The sequence below is a fragment of the Ursus americanus genome, chromosome 27, assembly GCF_024610735.1.
Source record: "Ursus americanus isolate L20-20 chromosome 27, mUrsAme1.1.p, whole genome shotgun sequence".
Classification (NCBI taxonomy): Eukaryota; Metazoa; Chordata; class Mammalia; order Carnivora; family Ursidae; genus Ursus; species Ursus americanus.
Genome location: NC_142153.1, coordinates 3,574,182 through 3,601,322, shown reverse-complemented (window position 1 = coordinate 3,601,322; position 27,141 = coordinate 3,574,182). Strand labels below are relative to the sequence as shown.

Here is a 27,141-nt window from a genome sequence, read left to right as displayed (position 1 = left end):
TAAGGATTATAAAAGTTATATGTATTCACGATGCTGCACTTATTGCATTCCCTTAGAAAAATGGAGAACTGTTTATGTATCCAATTTGCATGTGTAAAACTTTATACAAATTGTGTGTAGTACATAAAGGCCTCTGGTACAGCTAAAATCCTGACACTACAATTTGGGTAATCCTGCCTCAGGGTCCCCAGTTTATCAAGTCTGTTCGTAGAAAATAAAAACTGGTATTATACTCAATCTTGCCGTTCACACTTAGAAATTATTTTAAAATATAAAAATTTCAATTATTCTAAAAACTCAAAAAAAGGTAAACACACGTTCTGTTACCAATTTCAATTTAACAGTATGACAAATCCATACCTTATGTTGGCTGGGTCTTTTTAAAAAACAAAAAAAAAACCTTAGTTTTGACATTATCTTTCTAAAGTTGTGGCTGCTTCAAGAAGGTAATTTGTCAAAACATTTACCGAACAATTAAAAATAATATTCCTTTTACAAAATAGTATAGTAACACTTTATGGAACCAGAAAATACTAACTGTCTTTGGCTATACAACTAAAAGCCCAGTCTTCCAATGGAACAGGGCATATTCACACCTTAGAACCAACTATAGAAACAGAAAGCATAACAGAAATATGCATAGAATTAAATGATAATTTGTCTTGCCTTTTGTTCCATTCTACCCATATAATAATCAAGGAGAATGCAATTTACATAATCTTCCCAGATGAGACTCTATATAGCACTACAAACATAGCCAACTTTCTGCAAAGGCAAAGTGAATTAAAACAATTACACAACTAAGTAAACACCAAAGGAACAAATGTTATTTGCAATTTTATTAGTTATTTGCTTGTTTTTTAAGCTTTGAGTGTAGAAATTATACCTGATTAAAAAAAAAAAGTCACAATCTTCACAAATGGAACTATAATAGAAAAATAAATCAAATGAAACATTTATTAATGAAGCCTGTTGTAGGGGCACCTGGGTGGCTCAGTTGTTAAGCATCTGCCTTCAGCTCAGGGCATGATCCCAGGGTCCTGGGATCGAGCCCCACATCAGGCTCCTCCGCTATGAGCCTGCTTCTTCCTCTCCCACTCCCCCTGCTTGTGTTCCCTCTCTCCCTGGCTGTCTCTCTCTGTCAAATAAATAAAATCTTTATAAAAAAAATGAAGCCTGTTTTATTACTTCAAGTATTAATGATAAAAAAAATTTCACATCGGAAACCGGGGATGTACTGTATGGTGACTAATATAATAAAAAATCATTTAAAAAAATAAATAAATAAATAAATAAATAAATAAATAAATAAATAAATAAATATAAAATGGGAAGAGAAAAAAGGAAAAAAAAAATTTCACCACAGCTGTTGCATTTAAAAAAGCGAAACTACAGGGCGCCTGGGTGGCACAGTGGTTAAGCGTCTGCCTTCGGCTCAGGGCGTGATCCCGGCGTTATGGGATCAAGCCCCACATCAGGCTCCTCCGCTGGGAGCCTGCTTCTTCCTCTCCCACTCCCCCTGCTTGTGTTCCCTCTCTCGCTGGCTGTCTCTATCTCTGTCAAATAAATAAATAAAATCTTTTAAAAAAAAAAAGTGAAACTACATACTATGTTTCTGAACTCAGTAAACAGATGAACCTAATGTCTCTGAATGACATAGCAATTGAACATTGTACGGTACATCTTATGAAGACCCATAAATTAAAGAACTACTGGATTAAAGTTAGTGGTTATGAAACAAATATGTATTCATATTTTCAGCTTCTTTTTTTCCTCATCGACCATCAGGTGCTCCATCCATTTTACGTTTCTGTGTTGAAGGTTTTGGTTCTCTCTTCTTTTTCTCTGCCTTCTCCTTTTCTCCTAGCTCCATGTTTTCTCTTATGATACTTGTCTTTCTCTGCTTGACTTATTTCACTTAGCATTATCTCCTCCAGTCCTGTCCATGTTGCTGCAAATGTTGGGTAATTGTTCATTCTGATGGCTGAGTAATATTCCATTGTATATATGGACCACATCTTCTTTATCCATTCCTCTGTTGAAGAGCATTTCGGCTCCTTCCACAATTTAGCTATTGCGCACAATGCTTCTATGAACATTGGGGTGCACATGGCCCTTCTCTTCACTACGTCCATATCCTTGGGGTAAATACCCAGTAGTGCAGTTGCTGGGTCATAGGATAGCTCTATTTTTAACTTTTTGAGGGACCTCCACACTGTTTTCCAAAGTGACTGTACCAACTTGCATTCCCACAAACAATGTAAGAGGGATCCCCTTTCTCCACATCCTCTCCAGCATTTGTTGTTTCTTGCCTTGTCCATTTTTGCCATTCTTACTGGCGTGAGGTGGTATCTCAGTGTGGTTTTGATTTGAATTTCCCTGATGGGTAATGATTTTGAACATTTTTTCATGTGTCTGTTAGCCATTTGTATGTCTTCATTGGAAAAGTGTCTGTTCATATCTTCTGCCCATTTTTTTATTTCATTATTCGTTTCTCATGTATTGAGTTTGAGAATTTCTTTATAGATCTTGGATACCAACCTTTTATCTGTAATGTCATTTGCAAATATCTTCTCCCATTCTGTGGGTTGCCTCTTTCTTTTCTCTTTCTTTTGCTGACTGTTTCCTTTGCTGTGCAGAAGCTTTTTATCTTGATGGAGCCCCAAAAGTTCATTTTTGCTTTTGTTTCCCTTGCCTTTGGAGATGTGTCATGAAAAAAAGTTGCTGTGGCTGATGTCAAAGAGGTTACAGCCTATGTTCTTCTCTATGATTTTAATGGATTCCTGTCTCACATCAAGGTCTTCTATCCATTTGGACTTTATCTTTGTGTATGGTGTAAGAGAGTGATCAAGTTTCATTCTTCTGTATATAGCTGTCCCAATTTTCCCAGCACCATTTCTTGAAGAGACTGTCTTTCTTCCACTGGATGTTTTTTTCCTGCTTTATCAAAGATTAGTTGACCATAGCGTCTAGGGTCCATTTCTGGAGTCTGTATTCTGTTCCATTGGTCTATGTGTCTGCTTTTGTGCCAATACCATGCTGTCTTGGTGACCACAGCTTTGTAGTATAGCTTGAAATCCGGCAACGTGATGCCCCCAGCTTTGTTTTTCTTTTTCAACATTTCCTTGGCGATTCGGGATCTTTTCTGGTTCCACACAAATTTTAGGATTGTTTGTTCCAGCACTTAGAAAATTTCAGTAGTATTTTGATCGGGATGGCATTGAAAGTGTAGATTGCTCTGGGTAGCATAGACATTTCAACTATGCTTATTCTTCTGATCCATGACCATGGAATGTTTTTCCAACTTTTTGTGTCTTCTTCAATGTCTTTCATCAGTGTTCTGTAGTTCCTAGAGTATACATTCTTTATGTCTCTGGTTAAGTTTATTCTGAGGTATCTTATGGTTTTTGGTGCTATTGTAAGTGGACTCGATTCCCTAATTTCTCTTTCTTCAGTCTCATTGTTAGTGTATAGAAGTGCAACTGAGGGGCGCCTAGGTGGCACAGCGGTTAAGCGTCTGCCTTCGGCTCAGGGCATGATCCCAGCGTTATGGGATGAAGCCCCACATCAGGCTCCTCTGCTAGGAGCCTGCTTCTTCCTCTCCCACTCCCCCTGCTTGTGTTCCTTCTCTCGCTGGCTATCTCTATCTCTGACAAATAAATAAAATTTTTTAAAAAAAGAAGTGCAACTGATTTCTGACCATTGATTTTGTATCCTGCCACATTGCTGAATTGTTGTATGAGTTCTAGTAATTTGAGGGTGGAGTCTTTTGGTTTTTCCATATAAAGTATCATATCCTCTGCGAAGAGAGAGAGTTTGACTTCTTCTTTGCCAATTTGAATATCTTTTATTCTTTTTTGTCATCTGATTGCTGTTGCTAGGACTCCTAGTACCGTGTTGAACAATCATGGCAACAGTGGGCATCTTTGTCGTGTTCCTGATCTTAAGGGAAAGGCTCTCAGCTTTTCCCCATTGAGAATGATATTTGCTGTAGACTTTTATAGATGGTTTTTATGAAATTGAGGAATGTACCTTCTATCCCTGCACTCTGAAGGGTTTTAATCAGGAAAGGATGCTGTATTTTGTCAAATGCCTTTTCTGCATTAATTGAGAGGATCATACGGTTCTTGTCTCTTCTCTTATTAATATGTTCTATCACACTGATCAATTTGCGAATGTCGAATCACCCAGAGATGAATCCCACTTGGTCATGATAGATAATCCTTTTAATGTACTGTTGGATCTTATTAGCTAGGATCTTTTTGAGAATTGGGGCATCCATATTCATCAGGGTTATCAGTCTGTAATTCTCCTTTTGGATGGGGTCTTTGCCTGGTTTTGGGATCAAGGTAATTCTGGCCTCATAGAATAAGTTTGGCAGTTTTCCTTCTGTTTCTATTTTTTGAAACAGCTTCAGGAGAATAGGTATTATTTCTTCTTTGAATGTTTGGTAGAATTCCTCAAGGAATCCATCAGGCCCTGGACTCTTGTTTGGGGGGAGGTTTTTGATCGCTACTTCAATCTTTTCATGGTTAATCGGTCTGTTTAGATAATCAATTTCTTCCAGTTTCAGTCTTGGTAGTTTATAGGTTTCCAGGAAGGCATCCCTTTCTTCCAGGTTGCTTAATTTATTGGCTATACTTATTGATAATAGTTTCTTTTTTTTTTTTTTAAAGATTTTATTTATTTATGTGACAGAGATAGAGACAGCCAGCGAGAGAGGGAACACAGGGAGTAGGAGAGGAAGAAGCAGGCTCATAGCGGAGGAGCCTGATGTGGGGCTCGAACCCATAACGCCGGGATCACGCCCTGAGCCGAAGGCAGACGCTTAACCGCTGTGCCACCCAGGCGCCCCTATTGATAATAGTTTCTAATGATTGTTTTTCTCCTTGGTGTTCGTCGTGATCTCTCCCCTTTCATTCATAGTTTTATTAATTTGGCTCCTTTCTCTGTTGTTTTGAATAAGTCCGGCCAGTGGCTTATCAATCTTATTAATTCTTTCTAAGAACTAGCTTCTAGTATTGTTGATCTGCTCTACTGTACTTCCAGTTTCTAATTCATTGATCTCTGCTCTAATCTTAATCAGTTGTCTTTTCATGCATGGCTTAGGCCTGTTCTTCTGTTACATCTCCAGCTGCTTAAGGTGAGAGTATAAGGACTGCATTTTAGATTTTTCTGTTCTTTTGAGTGAGGCTTGGATGGATATGTATTTTCCCCTTAGGACCGCTTTTGCAGTGTCCCATAGGTTCTGGACCAATGTGTGTTCATTTTCATTGGTTTCCATCAGTTGCTCAAGTTCTTTAATTTCTTGGTTTACCCAATCATTCTTAAACAGGATGGTTCTTAGTTTCCAAGTGTTTGAGTTTCTTCCAAATTTTCCTTGTGATTGAAATCCAGTTTCAAAGCATTGTGGTCTGAGAATATACAGGGAATAATCTGTCTTTTGGTATCAATTGAGACTTGTTTTGTGACCCGGTATATGGTCTATTCTGGAGAAGGTTCCATGTGCCTTCGAAAATAATGAGTATTCTGTTGTTCTAGGGTGTCATGTTCTGTATATATCTATGAGGTCTATCTGGTCCAGTGTGTCATTCAAAGCTCTTGTTTCTTTGTTGATTTTCTGCTTAGATGATTGTCTACTGCTGAGAGTAGAGTGTTGAGGTCCCCTGCTATTAACGTATTCTTATCTGTATGTCTCTTTATTCTGATTAAGAGTTGGCTTATGTAGCTGGCTGCTCCCCTGTTGGGGGCATAGGTATTTATAATTGTTAGATCCTCTTGTTGGATACACCCTTTAAGAATAATATAGTGTCCTTCTGTATCTCTAACTACAGTCTTTAGCTTAACATCTAATCCATCTGATATGAGAATTGCTACCCCAGCTTTCTTTTGAGGTCCGTTGGCATGAAAAATGGTTCTCCATCCCTTCACTTTCAGTCTGGATGTATCTTTAGGTTCAAAATGAGTCTCTTGTAGACATGTCTTTTTATCCAGTCTGCAACCCTGTGGCGTCTTATGGGAGCATTTAGGCTTTTCACATTGAGAGTGATTATTGAGAGAGATGTTTTTAATGTTGTCATCTTGCCTGTGAAGTCCTTGTTTCTATAGATTGTCTCTGTAAATTTCTGTTCTGTATCACTCTTGGGGTCTTTTTACTTTTATAGAACCCCCCTTAATATTTCTTGTAGGGCTGGCTTGGTGGACACATATTCTTTCAGTTTCTGCCGGTCTTGGAAGTTCCTTATCTCTCCATCCATTCTGAATGACAGCCTTGCTGGATAAAGGATCCTTGGCTGCTTGTTCTTCTCACTTAGTGCTCTGAATCTGTCTTGGCAGCTTTTTCTGGCTTGCCAGGTCTCTGTAAACAGGTCTGACGTTATTCTGATGTTCCTCCTTCTGTAGGTGAGGAATCTCTTCCCCCTCGCCGCTTTCAAGATTGTTTCCTTGGATCTAAGATTTGCAAATTGTACCATGATATGTCGTGGTGTTGGTCTGTTCTCACTGATCTTATGAGGGGTCCTTTCTGCCTCTTGGACACAAATGCTTGTTTCCTTCACCAGATTAGGGGAGTTCTCAGCTACACTTTCTTCAAATAATCTCTTTTGGACCGCTTTCTTCACCTCTTCAGGGATGCCGATGATTCTGACATTGGAACGTTTCATTGAGTCACTAATGTTCCATAGCCTTTTTTCTTGCAAGTGGAGGTTTTTTAGCCAGGTTTCTTCTCTTTCCTTCTTTTCTATCATGTCATCCTCCAACTCAATAATTCTTTCTTCTGCCTCATTTACCCTGGCCGTCAGAGCATCCAGTTTAGACTGCATTTGATTCATAGCAGTCTTAATTTCCGCCAGATTCATTCTCATTTCAGCCCTTAGAGATTCTATATTTTCGCTAATATTTTTTTCAAGCCTACACATCATCTTGACAATTGTTACTCTGAAATCTATTTCTGACAATTTGGTTATATCCATATCCATTAGTTCTGTGGCAGAGGCCACAGTCTCTGTTTCTTTCCTTTGTTGGAGGTTCCTTCTCCTTGTCATTCTGATGAGGAGAGGTTGCAGGGATGTATAGGGTCAAAATTATTGACCAGGACCCAACCAAGATGCACTTGTTCTATAGGGACCTTAGGGATGTGGGCTTCTTGTTCTTTCAGCCTTCCTTCTGGGGGAGGTGCCTGCTGTGCTTATACTCAGGCAACCCTGTTTGGGCAGAGCTGCCCTGTCCCCTGGGGGTGGGGAGGATGGGCACAGTGAGAACTGGTTTTTCCAGGCTTTTGTTCTCTGGAGGCTTTCTGTGACTCTTCTGAGAGTCAGAGCAGCAGTGACTAAATCCAAACCTCTGTCTCAGAACAGAGAGATCTCAGTCTGCTCTTCACTGAGCAATTCAGGCCACTCTATCTCCATTTCTGTTGGCGCTGCTAAAAACCTATGGCGTGCAGGGTTGTCCATTCCACAGCCACTCTCCCAGTCCTCACTCCCAGGGCCAGCACATCTCTGCCCTCTGTGCTTCTAAAACCGCCAGCCGCCCCCAGTTCCTGCGCGTGCTCCTGTGCTCCTGGTTTCACTCTGGTTTGCGCGCACACTCCAGAGCTTCCAGTTTCAATCTGGTTTGTGGGCGTTCTCCGGAGCTCTTGGTTTCAGTCTGGTTTCCAGCGGCTACCGGTCTGCGAGTCTGGCCTGCTCCCCATCACAGGAGGCTTCTGCTTCTTGGCGCCCAAGTGCCATGGCTCCCATCCCCTTCCATCTATCTTCCAATATCTGCGTGCAGACTCTCAGCTCCCCGCTTTGTACCTTGATACCCAGCAACAGAAATGTTCGTTTGTAGAGACCCAGATGTATCTTCTTACTTTTCAGGCTGATTTCGTGGGTGATCGGGATGGTCTGGTAGATATCCAGCTCAATTCAGGGGACCGGCTGAAATAGGGTCCCCTACTCCTCTGCCATCTTTTTTCCTCTAAAACATTTTCTAACAAGTAACATCAACTTGAGTTTGAGTAAACTTAGTTTTACTCAATACTACAATAAAAGTTAGTGTTAATACTGATAACTTTGAAGACATGTCTGCTTTAATTAAAGTAACAACCTTGAATTAGCTTTAATGTTGATTATTTTTCCCAGATCATATGAACTTGAAAAACATTTGGGTTAGTTTCTGTCTTTTGGAAAGTTTTAGAATGCCCAATCCATGTAAGCACTTGTCTTCAGATCAACAAATAGAGCTCTTTTACAAATTGATTTTAATAATAACAGTTGGAGGCAGAAAAATTATCTCACATTTACAACATATATAGACAGATACGAACAACAATCTTACAGCTTTGTTTTTACTAATATTATTAGAGAGGATATTATAGGCTTTATTCCAAATATCTTTTTTTTTTCTCTTTTGTTGAGAAACTTCTCCTTTAAGTTTGTATTTCAAAGAATGGCTTTTAGATCCTAGAGAAGATGGGAGCAGAAAACTTATACCACAAAATTATAGAGGACATATTCCCAAGTTTTCTCCAAGGTGGACTTTTGGTAATATAATGGTCTTTAATCAGAGGTGCTACAGCCTCTGGGTACAAGAGCCCTTTCAGCAGTTTTAATTTTAAAAAGGATTCTTCTCTTCCAGACTTCCCTTAATTTTCTTCAGTCTCAGGTAATTGTGGGTTGTGTTTACATTTCAAAGACATGATGGGATTTATAACTTTAAGAGACAGAAAAAGAATGCAAGTTTTATGTTTTCTTTCCTCAAGAGTTTTACAGTAATTGCTATTTAAAATCTATCCTGGGGCGCCTGGGTGGCACAGTCGTTAAAGCGTCTGCCTTTGGCTCAGGGCGTGATCCCAGCGTTCTGGGATCGAGCCCCACATCAGGCTCCTCCGCCAGGAGCCTGCTTCTTCCTCTCCCACTCCCCTGCTGTGTTCCCTCTCTCGCTGGCTGTCTCTCTGTCACATAAATAAATAAAATCTTAAAAAAAAAAATCTATCCTTCTTTATTTATTTATTTATTTATTTATTTATTTATTTGAGAGAGAAAGAGAGAGCAGGGGAGTGGGAGAGAGAAACCTAAGCAGACTCTGGGCTGAGTGTGGAGCCCATCATGGAGCTCCATCTCAGGACTCTTGAGATCACGACCTGAGCTGAAACCAAGAGTTGGCCACCTGACTGACTGAATCCCCCAGGTACCCCTCTATCTTCCTTTCTTTCAAGTACAGGACAATTTTGTCCCAATATCCTGATCTTTTATAATATCTATAAGCATTTTGAAAGTAATAGGCGAAGTTTGGGGATTGGTAAAGATAGGTGGGCTTAAATTGCCTTTAGATTTGTGTTACTGGTTTTGTAGAGATTTGTAAGACAAAGACAGTTGTTTCCGTTTCCCCCAAAGAACTGAATTACAGCCTGAATATCAAGGGATTGACCTGCCTTTTTATATTAAACTTGTTTGTTTGTTTGTTTGTTTGTTTGTTTTTGTATCAGGGAGATTTTTTAACTAAAATGGAAATCAAAAGATGTATGCCTTTGTAAAGTCTGTATAAAGCATTGTAACAAAAGTCTTCTTTCTGAATACACAGTTTAATCTTGTCTTCTGTTAGTCCCTGAATACTGGCCTTTCCCAAATCATTTGTAGGAGGACCTGTTAGTAATTATGGTCATTCCTTTCCTTTGTAAAAGACTAGTTGGGGGGATTGGGGGAATGTGCACTGTCTGGCCTGCCTCGTGACCATAATATACTCATGGGCGACAAGAATGCCCCTTAGCAGCCTATCTAGTTGTCTGTGAATGGGGTTGTGAATAGTCATTAATCTTTTTAATTTTTCTCTATATCTGGTGGAATCTTTTGAAAGTAGAGGGAAAAGGGCTTTTTAATTTAAAAGATCTGCTGCTGAATTCTTTGGAAAGGTGGGAGCAGGTCCTAGGATACATTTGCAAAGGTTATTGCATAGGAATGTCTGAAACTGGCAGAGCTTAATTACAGTAAACCAAGCCCTGCTGCGTGTCCCACAGGCTTCTGCTAAATTCACTTTCTGGCTTTTGGCATTTATAAGAATAGCTTATACAGTTTGAACCTATAGGTTAGACCAGAGTACTCTGCAAATCTTGAAGGGAAAGGAAAGTTAAAACAGGCAGATATGGAGACATATTTTAACATGGGAAATTTACATTGGTTGTGGACATTAATTTTTATCTTAAGTCTAATTTCTGTTTTTTGTTTGCTTTCATCTTTTCCAGGGAGTCTCTAAGGCTATCCATTATACTAATAAGACAATTGAGAGCTCTCTGTAAAGAATTTTTCTTCCAAATATAGCCAATTTAAAGGATCCATTGTCTGACCACTGATGAATAGGATTTTATTAATTTCAATAATGACTCAAACCAATAAGTCTTTTGTTTTTTTTAAGATTTTATTCATTCATTTTGACAGAGAGAGAGAGAGCGTGCACACAAGCAGGCAGATGGCAGGCAGATGGAGAGGGAAAAGTAGGCTCTCCGCTGAACAGGGAGCCCGATGTGGGGCTTGATCCCAGGATCCCAGGATCATGACCTGAGGCATGATGCTTAACCAGCTGAGCCACCCAAGCGCCCCCCAATAAGACTTTTTATGGAAAGGCTGAGAAGCAACTTTCCATGCTTAGATTATGGACCCAAGAGGCAGCCCTGGAGAAGGCATAGGTGATGCAGCCCCCATGATCCAAAAGTTTGCTCCCAAAAAGAGTCTAAGAAAGCAAAGACCTTTGTTATATAGGTGGTAAAAATCGTGTAGTATATATGATATCACCAATCTCCCACAAATGTGAGATGCCTCAAGTCACAGACCCACTAATCACCAGGCAGGTGCTACTGGAATGAGATTTTTTTTTTTTAGCATTAACAAGCAACCATGGTTGAAACAACAAAGATACCTTATGACTGGGACCTCTCATGACAAATTCCCTGACAGCTGGCATAACCCAACAGAGAGTACTGCTTTTAACTGTGTGTCTTAGATCCCTACCTAGTCTATTAAACTAGCCACCAGGGTACAGCCTGCTAAGTGCATCCTCTGGATGGAGGAGACCAGAAAGAATATTTTCACTTGGTCACCAAGCCAAGCTCTTAGGACATAAAACCAAATGAAAGGAAAAACCACATTCAAGGTTTTTTATATGCATTTTGGCTGCTTTAGCTAAGCCTTGGGTCTCTCAGAGTTAAACTAATACCTAGAAGGAATGTGCTGTTGGGTTGGGGATTGTGTGTCCTTTTACAGTGTACCTCGTTGCATGGAAGTTTTCTTGAGGTTGGCCAGTGACCTAATGTTAACCTAACTTGTCTGTAACCAACTTATCCTAACATAGGGGTCTTTGAGTTAGGTGGCAAGGGCCCTAACAGCATTTAAGTGCTTGACTCATGCCCACCAATTTTGTGGCTTTGGCTTCCAGATGTCTCTTAACAATAGCCTTTACCCCGTCATATACACATTAACCTTCAAGAAAGCTTATCTTAAACAGATGCTAGTCTGATAAGAACCATGAACTCAGTCTGTAAGACAAGCTTGAGCAGCAGACTTGGAGGGCCTATGCCTGGTGTTCTGTCCTATGGTAATACCTTTGTGTGGCAAAAAAAAAAAAAAAAAAAACACAGACAAAGGAAAATAGTGACCATCTCTGGGAGGAAATGGATCAGTAAAACTAAGAGTATTCTACCAAATTTTTACCAAGAATCACTAAGCCCAAAGAACTAGTTCCACAATATTTTCTCCCGCTAACCTAAATTTAGAGGAAGGAGAAAAAGAGTCTTACCTCTCTTGCTCCATTGGACTCTGGGGGTAGATTCCTGAAAGCTGCCATGGAAGAAAATCTTACCTTCTGCAAGCTATATATCAGATGTCCCAAGATCAGAAAACTGCAGAATCTTCAGAGCAAATATGAAGCAGAATTTGATCTTCCCCACTAAGCCTACTGTAGGAAATGAAGAAATAATTTTTCCTGTGCTCTTCAGGGTCCTTCTTGACTAAGAATTAAATTGACATGAGACAGATTAACGGGAGGGGAAAAAAAAAAAAAAAACAAGGTTTTATTACATGCAAACAGAAGCCCAGTAATGAAATTGAGACCTAAATAATGACCGAGGAAGGCAGTTTTTATACTTTTTAGACAAAGAGATAATAAATCTGTGCAGGATTGACACAACATGGAAAACTTAATTTTGGGATTTTCAATCAGTAAGGAATTCTGAATAGAATTGGGCTGGGGTAATAAATTAGTAAAAAATAACAAGGGTTTTAATACCGCCTTCTCGGCCCCAAATTTTATATCTCTGATGATAAGGATATCTTTACTACCTGGTACAAGAAGCATACCTTCCTCATGAGAGATTTACATCTTGTTTTCTGGAGACAAAGGAGGGAGAGGTTAGAGTGTTCTTTTTGCACTGGTTGTTTCTTAAGTTACTTTTACTGAAAATATTGATATGCCAAAGTGGCATATTTTGGGTGGCCTGCCCTTGGCCTTTATACTCCATAAAGATTTAATAGTAGTTATGGTAGTGCCTAAGTATATTTATGAAAGAAAATTAAGGATGACTATACAAGGATTACCCTTAACTTTACTTAATGATTTGTAGGGCTGTCATTTATGAATCTGTCCAAATCCTTTGCAAACCAGTTGCAGAAAGCAAACTCCACCTGCCTGTGTTATACCTTCATCTACCTAAAGGGCGTGAGGTGGCTCAGTCGGTTGAGCATCTGACTGTTCATTTTGGTTCAGGTGTGACCCCAGGGTCCTCGGATCAAGCCCTGTGTCAGGCTCCCCACTCAGCAGGAAATCTGTTTGTCTCTGTCTCCCTCTGCTCCCCCCGCCCCCGCCGCCCGACGCTTACTCATTCTTTCTTTTTTTCTCTCTCTTTCTCAAATAAATAAATCTTTAAAAGAAAGATAACCTACCTCAGTGATGTAGAATTTAAGTTTGCCTCCTACTGAGGTAGAATACCTCTTCGTCCTGTAAGGTAGATAATTTAAGAATTTTGCCCACTTTTCAGATGCCATCACTGGAGAAATAAAGCAGCTTTAAAAATGTCTTATTCCTTTCACAAATATAATATAAATGTATCCCAATTGTACTAGTGTAGAAGAGCTTTTGCTGAACACATCTTTGTTTCCAAGTTCAGCAAGGATTTATTTTGGAATGCCCTCTTTGGTATCACATTGTATTTTAAGTATCTTTGCCCATTAACATAAGGAAATTGAAGGTTCTATGCAAAATTCTCACATTTCCTTTGGTTCCAAACCTGGTAGGGCCTGCAGTGTTAGCCTTCAGGCCATGACTCAAGAATTCTTTCTCATTAGTATGGATATGGGTTACTGACCTTCTCTACTCCTGGGGGGGGGGGTATTTTTGTCATTTTACTGGGTTACTGGGGCAGTGGAAGAATGCTTTTCAAGCCAACATACAGAAAAGATTAGTGTATTAAAAGAAAAAAATAGACAATGTACATACTATGTCTTTCTATACATATTGAGTTTTTCTCATATTAAACTTGAATAAAAGCAAAAAGTTGATGATTAGGGAACCCAAAGTGAGCAGTGGCCAAAAACAGGATGAATCGATTTTGACATAGGAAAAAATTCTGCTTTTTGAATAAAATAGAAAAATTGGAACAGTAAGATCTTAGCCACAATTTCTTCCTAGTTTAGTTCAGAAGAAATTAAAGTTGAAGAGTATAGTATGCAAATATAAACTTTTACATGGAGCCTATACCTTTTGGTGGATTAAAAAAATGCATAACTTTATTTTTTGGCATATATCCAGCAATACTCTTTACTTAATATTTTATTGCTCAGAAATATTTTCTGATTCCTTCCTCTTTATGAAAAAATGATGGCAATCTGTGCTTTCAGTCCCAGTTATGTATTTAACGATTTTACAAAGATCAATGGCAATAATTGAAGCCAAGATGTTGTCACTTTATACTTCCAAAAAGACTTCTTCAAATGTATAATGAAGATGAGATGAGAACATTAATAAGAACTGGTTTGTAATATTGAAGATTTAATGATAGTTCCATTATCACCCATCTTTGGAACAACTGCCAATTTCTCTTTTGCAGAAATGTATACTGTGTGTGTGTGTGTGTGTGATATGTAGAATAATAAACACAAAGGTTTGCCTGACTCTTCTTGTTCCTTAATTTAACCTACAGTGGGTAGGAAAGAGTCTCCTAACCAGGGCTGATATTCAAGGAATGTGGGCTGGTTCCGTTGAACAGACTGTTTACCATGGATGTCCCTTCAGTCCTGATTGGGCAGTGTCTTTCCTGATTGGGTAGTGTCCATGCTAAGTCAGCTCTTAAATAAGTTGAATATGACTCTCATATCTCAGAGTTAACCAAGACATTGTTCTTGAGTCTGGTTTAACTGGTCTTTCCCTGCATACAAAGCAGAGTAAAAGTGTCCAGTGCTGTGGGAGCCAAGTACTGCAGGTTAGGTGGGATCTCAGATTCCACATCAGTGAAGTGGAAATTATAATATCGCTTCCTCATAAAGTTGTAGGCTTTAGTTAATACACATCAAGTTTTGGAACAGTGCTTAAAGCAATATGTGCTGTTACTTCTGCTATAATTAGTGCTGCTATTAGCATTGGTACTGTGCAAAAATGTTGGGCTGGTGGCATCTCAGAGGGCAGACACAGGGATCATGCCTCAGTTCTGAATTTCATGGCCATGAGCAAGGATACCTTTGAATGTTCTGGAGTTCAGTGAAATTAGAGAACATACCTAACTTGTATTCCCCTCCTATCCCAACTTCTTTCCCTTTCCCTTGTATTCATGTCACTGGAGTAGTAGGCCTGACTATTTGCAAAAGATTATCACCTGGACAGTTTCTCCTTCTTAATTGTAGCCTTAGAATGTAGTTCCTTGTCTGAATTGCCCTGTAAGCTTTGAAATCCTTAGATAGATAGCCTCCTCAGTAGCTCATTCCAATTCTAGGACTGCAAGTGTAGTTAATAAAGGAGACATTAATGTGAAAAGAGGCATTAATACCTAACCAAAAGGATTGTTTGGATCAAATATAGTATCCATTTTCAATGTTACCCAATGCCCAGAGCACTGTATATAGGTGCTCAGTTAACATTACTGCCTTCCCCTTTCCTTCTGTTTCTTTTTTTTTTTAAGATTTTATTAATTTTTTTTAAAGAGAGAGAGAGAGCAGGGGAAGAGGGAGAGGGAGAATGAGTATTCCAGGCAGACTTCACACTAAGCCCAGAGCCCAATGTGGGGTTCAATTTCATGACCCTGAGACCATAACCTGAACTAAAATCAAGAGTCATATGCTTAACCAACTGAACCACCCAGGCACCCCTCCTTCTATTTTTTTTATCTTATTTATTGTGCACCTCTATCCGTATTGTTCTTTTTCTCATCTGGGCAGTTGTAATAGCCTCCTCACCAGTGTTCTGTTTTCTAATTTCTCTCATCTTGTCCTTAGCAGTTATTTGCTGTGTTTTGCTCTAAATGAACTCTTCATAGATTATAAAATTCTCTACAAAGTAAATTCTTTAAAAAAAAAAAAAAAAGACAGGGTCTACTTTGGCAATATGATGGCCTACAGATTTTAAAACTTCCATTATAAAACATCTAAAAATGATAAAATGGGGCACCTAGGCAGCTCAGTCAGTTAAACATCTGCCTTTGGCTCAGGTCATGATCCTCGGGTCCTGGAATGGAGCACCACATCAGACTGCCTGCTCAAGAGGAGCCTGCTTCTCCCTCTCTGCCCCACCGCCCTGCTCATGCACTCTCTCTGGCTCTCTCTCTCTTTCAGATAAATAAAATCTTTAAAAAAAATAAAAATAAGTTAAAAATAAAAATGATAAAATATTTAAAATACCTTTTAAAAGAATGAATAACTGTAACAATGAAAGGGAAATCCTGTAAGCCAGGAAAAAAGCATAAATACAAATCTAAGGAAGGAAGCTAACCCTACGGCTGCTATACCTTTAGAGTATGTCTGGATCTGGGTGTTGAAGGAATATTGGAGATAAAATTATGCAGTTTTTAGCACAGAAGGACAAAAAATATGAAGAAGCAGTCAAGAAACCTGTGGAATGGAATAAGAAATTACAGTGTCAAAGGTTACAATAGTGGAGACAATGGAAGACACAATATTCAAAGATCTGATGACTATAAGTGTTTGGAATAGATACACAGAAAGTCCAAAGAACACCAAGCTGGCTCAATTTAAAGAAAACTCTTCTTAGGCATAACAATTAGGCTCAAGATAGACATTGCAATAATGATGAGAGACAAAGGATAGTGAAATAATATCTTCATAAGAAAATATAATTGTCAACCTAGAATTTTTAATAAAATAAAGACATTTTTATATAAACAAAAATAGAAAAAGATTTACCACCAAAATGATTCTCACTAAAGGAACTTCTAAGTATAGATTTAAAGAATTAATTGAAAATGACCTCAGGGCACCTGGGCGGCTCAGTCAGCTGAGCATCCAACTCTTGATTTCAAAGCTCAGGTCATGATCTTAGGGTCCTGGGATGGAGCCCCAAGTCAGGTTCCATGCTCAGCGGGGAGTCTGCTTGAGGGTTTCTCTCCTTCTCCCTCTCCCTCTGCCTCCTCCCCCTGCTCAAGTTCTCAATCTCTCTCTCTCTCAAATAAATAAATCTAGAAAGAAAGAAAGAAAATGGCCTCAAAAAAATCTGAGGTAAAGAAAGTGTTAATGAATAAAGGTAATAGTAAACATGACAGTGAATCTAAATAAACAATGGCAGTTTATAGAAAAATAATGATATCCCTTTTGATAGTGTTAAATAAAGTAAAAGGTAGCATTCTCATATAAGGTTTGAGACAGATGATTAGAATAAAATATTCCAAGATCTTTGTATTTTCAAAGAGAAGGAAAAATATCTTTGGAATTTTGAGTATGCTTATTAAAAAGGATCATGAAAACACAGTCTAGTGCATAGAATGGTGTCTTTTGATCAAGCTCAGTAAATACCTTTTCACAGTAGACACCCAGGTATTTTTAAAATCTATCTACCAACTCCCTATCACCCTTATAATTTAAAGCCTTTTAGTAGGAGACATTGGGTTTCCAAACAGAACTCTCACCCATTCCTCCCATCATGTTTATTATGCAACCACAGTTACAACTTTTTCTCTGGTCTTCTATATTTTAATAATCTATGAGTTATGAAATCAGTTTTAACTCATTCTGCAGTCATTATGAGGAACAATGCTGTTCACTCATTGACACCTAACTAAGCACCATGTGCTTACCTCACATGGCAAGCCTCACCAAAGATACAAGAGCCATAGCAGCACTATGTGTGTGGCTTCAGGATCAGGATTGTCAAGCTTGCCTTTAGAGAGCCTTCCCAGCCTGCTGTAGTGCACAGTCATCTCTTTCTTCCCTGAGTTCCACTCATTTGTACCCGCAGTCCCATATGTAAAATGGAGGTAACAGTAATACCTTATTTTTAGCATTGTGGTATGAGTTAAATGAATTAATAAATGTAAAGTCATTTGAAGTAGTGCTTTTGTAACACACTAGCTATATACTGTTGAACACTTGCTTCTAAGTTATCTGTTAGGAGAATTGGTGGTTTATTTAAGACTTAAACAACTAAATTATAATTGATCAAAAACAAGATTTTAAGTTTTAACATCCTGTGGGAGATGGAAAAGTAGAGAATGCAATACAGATTTAGTGCTCATTGACTTAAGTATTAATCATCCACAGTAACTTAAGATCATGTTTCATTTGGAAAGCTCTTTGGGATCTGTTTCTAGTAGCCTTGGTGTGGTAATTATAAAGAGCTGTTACAATTTTTTTGTGAACAGGTACATGGATTCATGGATCAGAGATTTCTACTTGAAAAGTAGTAAAATAGATTTGTAGATCTTTGAACTGAAGGAATTTCAAGATGCCTCTAACTAGGTTTAGAGTTTGGGGGAAAGCCTTTAAAATCCAGGACCCACGAACCTCCTATAAAAACAAAAGGATTTTCTTGAAGATGATGGAATAGGAGGACCCAAAGCTCACTTTCTCCCACAGATACAATGAGATAACACTCAAATCAGCATAAATAACCCAGAAAACACCCCCAAGACTGACAGAACAAAGCCCTCAACTAAATGTAGAGAAGAGGTCACATCAAAGAAGATAGGAAGGGTGGAGATGTAGTTTGGGAGCGAAGGGAACTGTGGCTGTCCACTGTTAGGAGTGAAGCCAAGGGTGTGGTGAAGGGGGAGAAACAGAGTATCACACCAGGGAGCCCACTCAGGGAAGACTAATCCCCATAACAGTTGGCTTTGAAAGTGAGAGGGACTGGGGCTCCTGGGTGACTCAGTCAGCTAACTGTCTGCCTTCGGCTCAGGTCATGATCCCAGGGTCCTGCCATCAAGCCCCTCATTGGGCTCCCTGCTCTGCAGGGAGTCTGCTTCTCCCTCCCTTCTGCCTGCCACTCCCCCTGCTTGTGTGTGCTCACTTACTCTCTCTGTCAAATAAATAAATAAAATCTTTAACAAAAAAGGAAAGTAAGTGGGGCTTACCTCATGAGTTCTTACAACCTGTGGGACTTAAAGCTTGGAATTATAAAAATCAGCAGGCTCAGCTTTGGGAGAGCCCAAAGGGTCTTAGGAAGCTGAGTCCCCATCCTTAAAGAAACAGTACGACAAACAGCCAGCAGAGATACAAAGTAGAAGAAGCAGTTTGAAAAATGCCTGGGGTATACTGGAAGGAGAGTTATTTACTCATCTCAGAGCATGGTTTGAAGAGGCAGGAATCACAGGGAGACCTCTCCAGGAATAAAGGAGCTGGCAGGTGCCATTTTATTCCCCCGTACCTCAGCATAATCACACAGATACTTGCATGGCACCGACACTCGCTACCTAACTTGCTTACACCAATCCCCCCACACTATGGTGGATCTGCCTTTGCCAGTCATGCTTGCCTCAGTCCTGGTGCTACAGGTCCCCTCCCCCAGAAGAATGGTGCAAACCAAGCCAACACCACATCTCCTGACCTGGAGGCTCAGTTCTGGTGGTAGTGGCAGGTCTCATTTTGCAAGCAGACCAATGCACACCTTCTTAAAATGTGCACCACTTGGCTGGGGACCAAGCACTGCCCACAACAGACAGAGACAGCGTCTGCATAGAACTGCACTGAAGGATAAAGCAGCCAGGACACAACAGCAGGGCACACACAACACATAGGAGACACTCCTTAAGGCGTCAAGTCCTGTAAAGGAGTGTCACTGCACTGCGGGGCACTATAGGACCTTTTCTTCATAAGGCCATTACCTTAAAGAGCAGGAGATGAAGCTGACTTTCCTAACACACCGAAACAGATACAGTTAGACAAAAATGAAGAGACAGAGGAGTATGTCCCAAATGAAACAACAGCACAAAACCACAGCAAGAGACCTAAGCAAAATGGAGATTAGTGATATGCCTGGTAGAGAATTTAAAGTAATGATCATAAAGATACTTACTGGACTTGAGAAAAGAGAAAAGGACATCAGTGAGACCCTGAACGAAGAGATTAAAAAAAGAAGCAGAGATGAACAAAATAATAAATGAAATTAAAAGTACACTTGATAGAATAAATAGCAGGTTAGAGGACTCAGAGGAACAAATTAATAACCTGGAAGACAGAGAAATGGAAAGTAATCAAGATGAACAAAAGAGACGGAAAAAATTATGCAAAATGAGAATAGATTTAGGGAACTCAGCAATTACATCAAGCATAATAGCATTCATATTTTAGGGATCCCCAAAGAAGAGAAAGAGAAGAGGGCAGAAGATTTATTTGAAGAAATAATAGCTGAAAACTTCCCTAATCTGAGGAAGAGATCCATATCCAGGAGCCACAGAGATTACCCCAACAAAATCAATGCAAGGAGGTCCACACCAAGACATATAGTAATTAATATGGCAAAGTAGTGATAAAGAAAAAAAAATTTAAAGCCCCAAGAGAAAAGAAGACATTACTTATAAGGGAAACCCCAAAAGGCAATCAGCGGGTTTTTCAGCAGAAATTTTACAGGCCAGAAGACAGTGGCATGGTATATTCGAAGTGCTGAAAGGGAAGAATCTTCAGCCAAGAATACTCTATCCAGCAGGGCATCATTCCGAACAGAATAACAGATGAATGGATAAAGATGTGGTGTGTATTTATATACAATGGAATACTACTCAGGCAACAAAAAACAAAAAAAAATGAAACCTTGCCTTTTGCAATGACGTGGATGGAACTAAAGGGAATTATGCTAAGTGAAATAAGTCAATCAGAAAAAGACAATTATATGATCTCCTCATATGTGGAATCTAAGAAACAAAACAGGACCATAGTGGAAGGGAGGGAAAAATAAAACAAGATGAAATCAGAGAGGGAGACAAGCCATAAGAGATTCTTAACTCTAGGAAACAAACTGAGGCTTGCTGGAGGGGAGGGGGGTGGAGGGATGTGGTAACTGGGGGATGGACATTCAGGGGGACATGTGATGTAATGAGCACTGGGTATTTTATAAGACTGATGAATCACTGAACTGTATGTCTGAAACTAATAATACATTATATGTTAATTAATTGAATTTAAATTTTAAGAAACAGAATGACAGATAAAGTTTCTCAGAAAAACAAAAAAATAAAGGAGTTCATGACAACTAAACCAACCCTATAAGAAATATTAAAAGGGACCCTTTGAGTGGAAAGGAAAGGAAAGACCATAGTGGGAGTATGAAAAGTAGGAAACACAAAAGCAGTGAAAATAAGTATATCTGTAAAAACCAGCCAAGGGATTCACAAAATAAAAGGATGTAAAATATGATACCATATACCTAAAACATGAGGGTGGAGGAGTAAAGAATGGATTCCAACTTAAGCAACCATCAACATAACATGTACTGCCATATGCAGAAGATGTTACATATAAACCCGTAGTAGCCACAAATCAAAAACCAGTAATAGATAAGCAAAGAATTACAAGAAAGAGATCCAAGTATTTCTCTAAAGAAAGCCAGCAAACCATGAAAGAGAGCAAGAGAAGAAAGGATAAGAGAAAAAACTATAAGAATAACCACAAAGTAAGTAACAAAATGGCAATAAGTACACATCTATCAATAATTATATTCAATATAAATGTACTAAATGCTCTAATGGATAAGACATAGGGTGCAAAACTGCAATGTGATATCACCTCACACCTGTCACAATGGCTAAAATCAACAACACAAGAAACAACAGGTGTTGGCAAGGATGTAGAGAAAAAAGAACCTTCCTGCACTGTTGGCCAGAATGCAGACAGGTGCACTCATTGTGAAAAATAATATGGAGCTTCCTCAAAAAATTAAAAATAGAACTACCCTATAATCTAATAATCACAGTACTGGGTATTTACCCAAAACATATAACAACACTAATTCAAAGAGGTATGTGCACCTCTATGTTGATTGCAGCATTATTTACAATAATCAAACTATGGAAGCAGCCCAAGTGTTCATCAACAGATTATTTGATAAATACGATGTGGTGTATATATGCAATGGAGTATTACTCAGCCATATAAAGAATTAAATCTTGCCATATGCAAGAACATGGGTAGAGGTAGAGCGTATAATACTAAGCAAAATAAACCAGTCAGAGAAAGACAACATATGATTTCATTCATATGTGCCATTTAAGAAACAAAACAAATTATTACAGGAAAAGAGAGAGAGAGAAACCAAGGAACAGATTCTTAGCTGTAGAGAACAAACTGATGCTTACCAGAGTGGGAATGAGGTGGTTCAGTGGGACAAGCAGGGCAAAGGGATTAAAGAGTACTTATCATGATGATATGTAAAGAAGAGTTAACACCTAATTTTCTCAAACTATTCCAAAAAAATAGATAAAGAAGGAAAGCTTCCAAATTCATTCTTTCTACGACACCAGGATTAGCCTGATAATAAAACCAGATGAAGACACCACAAAAAAACAAGCAAACAAAACTGTAGACCTGTATTTCTGTTGAACATAGATGCAGAGATCCTCAACAAAATACTAGCAAACCAAATCCAATATACATTTTAAAAAATCATTCAACAAGATCAAGTGGGATTTATTCCCAGGATGGAAGAATGGTCCAATATTTGCAAATCAATCAGTGTGATATATCAATTAGGGAAAGGATAAAATCCATATGATCATTCCAATAGATGCATAAAAAGCATTTGACAAAGTATAATATCCATTCATAATTTTTAAAAAGACCCTCAACAAGATGGATTTAGAGCATACCTCAACATATAAAGACCTTGTATGAAAATCCCACATCATACTCAATGGGCAAAAGCTGAGAGCATTTCCCCTATGTGAGGAACAAGACAAGGGTGTCCACTCCCACCACTTTTATTCAACAAAAGGTGGAAGTCCTAGCCACAGCAGTCAGACAACAAAAAGAACTAAAAGACATCCAAAACATTAAGGAAGAAATAAAACTTTCAGTATTTGTAGATGACATAAGACTACATAGAAAACCATAAAGACTCCACCCAAAAGCTACTAGAACTGATAGATAAATTCAGTAAAGATTCAGGATACAAAATCAATGTACAGAAATCTGTTGCATTTTTATACACTATTAATGAAGCAGCAGAAAGAAATTAAGAAAACTATCCCATTTACAGTTGCACCAAAAATAATAAAATACCTAGGAATAAACCTAACTAAAGAGGTGAAAGAAATCAAACACCACAAAAAGAAATGGATTGCAAGAACAAATATTGTTAAAATGTCTTACACTACCCAAAGCAATCTACAGATTTAATGCAAATCCCTATCAAAATACCAACAGCGTTTTTTAACAGAACTGGATCGAACAATCCTAAAATTTGTATGGAACCACAAAAGACCCTGAATAGCCAAAGCAGTCTTAAAAAGAAAAGGTGGAAGCATCACAATTCCAGACTTCAAGTTATGTTACAGAACTCTAGTAATGAAAACAGTATGGTACTGGCAAGAAAATAGACACTTAGATTAATGGAACAGAATAGAATGCACAGAAATAAATACACAACTACATGATCAATTAATCTTTGAAAAAGGAGAAAACAATGTGCAATGGGAAAAAGTCTATTCAACAAATGGTGTTGGGAAATCTGGGCAGCAACATGCAAAAGAATGAAACTGGACTGTTTTTTTCACCATACACAAAAATAAAGCCAAAATGGCTTAAAGGCCTAAATGTGAGACCTGAAACCATAAAAATCCTAGAAGAGAATACAGGCAGTAATTTCTTTGACATCAGCTGTAACAACATTTTTCTAGATATTTCTCCTAAGGCAAGGGAAATAAAAGCAAAAATGAACAATTAGGACTACATCAAAATTAAAAGTATCTGCACAGCAAAGGAAACTATCAACAAAACTGAAAGGCAGCCTATGGAATGGGAGAAGAAATTTGCAAATGACATATCTGATAAAGGGTTAGTATCCAAAATATATAAAGAACTTATTCAACACCCAGAAAACAACCCAATTAAAAAACGGGCAGAAGACATGAACAGACATTTCTCCCAAGAGGACGTCCAGATGGCTAATAGACAAATGAAAAGATGCTCAACATCAGTCATTATCAGGGGAGTACAAATCAAAACCACCATGAGATATCACCTCACACCTGTCAGAATGGCTAAAGTCAAAAACTCAAGAAAGAACAAGTGTTGGCAAGTATGTGGAGAAAAAGGGACCCTCATACACTGTTGGTGAGAAGGCAAACTGGTGCAGCCACTGTGGAAACAGTATGGAGGTTTCTTAAAACATTAAAAATAGAACTACCCTAAATACCCAGTAATCACACTACTAGGTATTTACCCAAAAAATACAAAAACACTAAGTCAGGGGCACACATGCATCCCCATGTTTATTGCAACATTATTTACAATTTCCAAATTATGGAAGCAGCCCAAGTGTTCTTCAGTAGATGAAGGGTTAAAGAAATGGGGTGTGTGTGTGTGTGTGTGTGTGTGTGTGTGTGTGTGTGTAGGAATCTTACTCAGCCATAAAAAAAAAAGAATGAAACCTTGGCATTTGCAACAACATGGATGGATCAAAGAGTGTGATGCTAAGCAAAATAAGTCAGAAAGGTAAATGCCATATGATTTCACTCATATGTGGAATTAAGAAACAAACAAAGGGAAAAAGAGATAAACCAAGAAACAGACTCTTAAATATAGAGAACTAACTGAAGGTTACCAGAGACGATTTGGGTGGGGTGATGGGTGAAATAGGTGATGGGGATTAAAGATGATGGAATAAAGCAAAAAAAAAAAAAAAAAGAGAGAGAGAGAGAGAGGGGAGAGAAATAAAAAAGAAAAAGGGTTCTCTCTAAATTGCTTTCCACCATTAGCTAGTGATTTGCCTTAACTTGGGTAAATTAGCCATGTTTTTAAGTGAAGCATCTGAAGTTTTAAAAAGTTGGTGGATTGGTCAGGAGTTACTCAGGAGTTTTGGGTGAGATGGTTTTAAGACAGGGCTAGAAACCAGCTGGTCTGTTTTCTAGTCCACTGCCGTCAGCACACCATGCTGCCTTTGGTCCTGCTCTGCCATGACCCCTGCAGCCTGTGGTCACTTCTGTGTGTACCGCTCTCACATCAACCATATCAGAATATGACACCTATTGGGGCGCCTGGGTGGCACAGCGGTTAAGCGTCTGCCTTCGGCTCAGGGCGTGATCCCGGCGTTCTGGGATCGAGCCCCACATCAGGCTCCTCCGCTATGAGCCTGCTTCTTCCTCTCCCACTCCCCCTGCTTGTGTTCCCTCTCTCGCTGGCTGTCTCTGTCTCTGTCGAATAAATAAATAAAATCTTTAAAAAAAAAAGAATTTGACACCTATTGAACAATAGAGTCAATATTTATGATATATATATTTATATATGTATATACTTATATATAAATGTATTTATAAAATATATATAAATAATGATCTCTTGTTCTCTTTATAAAGGAGATAATGGTGTACTGTTGTTGATCATTTATTTTTGAGTACATACTTTTAAACCTTGCATAGTGAAAACAGATGGGATTTTTTTTTTAATTTCCCCTGGAAACCTGCAGAGCGGATGTTTTGAGTCCTTTTTTGCCAGGAGGATATATCAGTATGGTGTTGGCAGGGGCACCTGTGTTCTGTAGGTGGATATTCACACAGTTCCCAACCCTAAGGATTCTTGAGAGTCTTCAGTCAAAGGAGATTTAAAGGATTTGCTTAAGAATAATGTATTTCCTGGGGCGCCTGGGTGGCACAGCGGTTGATCGTCTGCTTTCGGCTCAGGGCGTGATCCCGGCGTTGTGGGATGGAGTCCCACATCGGGCTCTTCCGCTATGAGTCTGCTTCTTCCTCTCCCACTCCCCCTGCTTGTGTTCCCTCTCTCGCTGGCTGTCTCTCTCTGTCGAATAAATAAATAAAATCTTTAAAAAAAAAAAAAAGAAGAAGAATGTATTTCCTAATTTAATCAGGTATCCAAGTTAAGACAGCATAAAGGCAGCCAAATAGTTGATAAAGGAATAAGAATAAGTGGTCCTCCCTACCTATTTGGATAGATATGTTAAGAAAAATGACATTCAGGTAATAACATTTTCCAGTTACATATTTTAATTAAGAATAAATAGTAAACTGGTTTTGCTAATCTGTGCTTTTGTTTTGGGACAGTCTGTAGAAGTATACATAAGTCAATAGAGAAATTCTACTTTTTACTGCAGGAAAATATAAACAAAAAGAATGTAAGGGACTTCTGAAAGAAAATTAATTTGGAGAATTTTTATGAGGGTACCTAATGTCTGCCTTACACAGTGCCGGGTACTATGAATTACAAAAAGAAAGGGTACCTGCTCTCAGGTCATTCATAATCTCCTGAAAGAGACGCTTCAACAGAAATATTGTCACAGTGTGGCAAGATCTGCAACGGAGGTATCACAGGTTGCCATAGGAATAACTAAAGTTATAATCCAGTTGGTGGGTGTGTGGGGGAAGTGCCAAGAGGAGTTCTATATTCTGAGATTTTAATGATTTCTAGAAACTTTGACAGAGCTATAAATGATCTGGTACATGAGCCTTTTAAGCTTTCTCTTAGATGAATATGTACTTCCAGAATGCCTCTTTGCTTTCCCAGTCCTCAAGTCATGTCTATAGAGCCACGCTGCCTGGGTTCAGATTCCTGCTTCTCTTCCCAGTTGTGTGACTATGAGCGGATTACTTTCTGTGCTTCAGTTTTATAAAAAGACAAGAGTCATAGTACCTATCTCACAGGATTGTTGTGAGGATCAAGTGAGACAGTACATGGTAGACATTTTTGGAATATTGCCTGTTTTTGTTACGTCTCAAGAAAATTTTGGTTCTCATTATTATTAATTTTGGAAGTTAGTAAACCAGGAACATTGAAACATAATCACCATGTTGATTGTTTTGATTCTTTCTAAAATGCTATTTTCTGTCAAATAAAATTTTCCATTTTTTTCCCCTTTGTAGCTCCAAGAGGAAAGCGAGGATGGAAAACTTTTTATGCTGTACTAAAGGGAACAGTCCTTTACTTGCAAAAGGTAAACATAAATTAAAAAATGAAGCCCACAAAACTTTATGAAATGATTTGACAAGGTAGCCAGAAAATATTTACTTTGTACAAAAAGGCTATATCAAACACCCAAAAGATTATTTAATTGATGTCTAAATTCTTTTTTAGGTTTTTTTTTGTTTCTGGTTAAAAAATTATTTTAGAAATTATATATTTGTAATTATATATATTATATAAAATATTTTATGTATATAATCCTTATGACATATGTTATATGTATTTTATAGTATATATTAAATATAAATATTGTGTATGTGTGATCAGAGCTGTGCTCCATTTGTGTTCAGTTAGAAATTTTGAATATATGTTGATAAGTCAGACCGCATATGGTCTGTGTAGGTATGGAGCTGTGGCAGCACTTGTTTCAATGGTTATTTATACTGTAGATTAGTTAGATCCTTCATTTAACTCCTTCACTAATGCTAAGTAACAGTATATCTTCATTTAATTATTTGCCTTCATTTAGCTCTACCTAAATCTAGAAACACATTTCATTCAGGTCCCGAAGCATTGGTACCCCTAATATAATCCAAATTATCTGGGTTTTTAACCA

General features: G+C 38.4%; 1 protein-coding gene across 7 annotated transcripts in view; it reads left to right on the top strand.

Annotated features, from left to right (window-relative positions):
• PSD3 (pleckstrin and Sec7 domain containing 3) overlaps positions 1 to 27,141 on the top strand; it is a 701,003-nt gene that overhangs the window by 576,169 nt on the left and 97,693 nt on the right. For all 7 annotated transcript variants that reach the window (XM_087856333.1, XM_087856334.1, XM_045779175.2 and 4 more), the window contains one exon: positions 26,486 to 26,556. In XM_087856333.1, the coding sequence (XP_087712459.1) occupies positions 26,486 to 26,556 (71 nt within the window). The remainder of the gene's footprint in view (positions 1 to 26,485; positions 26,557 to 27,141) is intronic.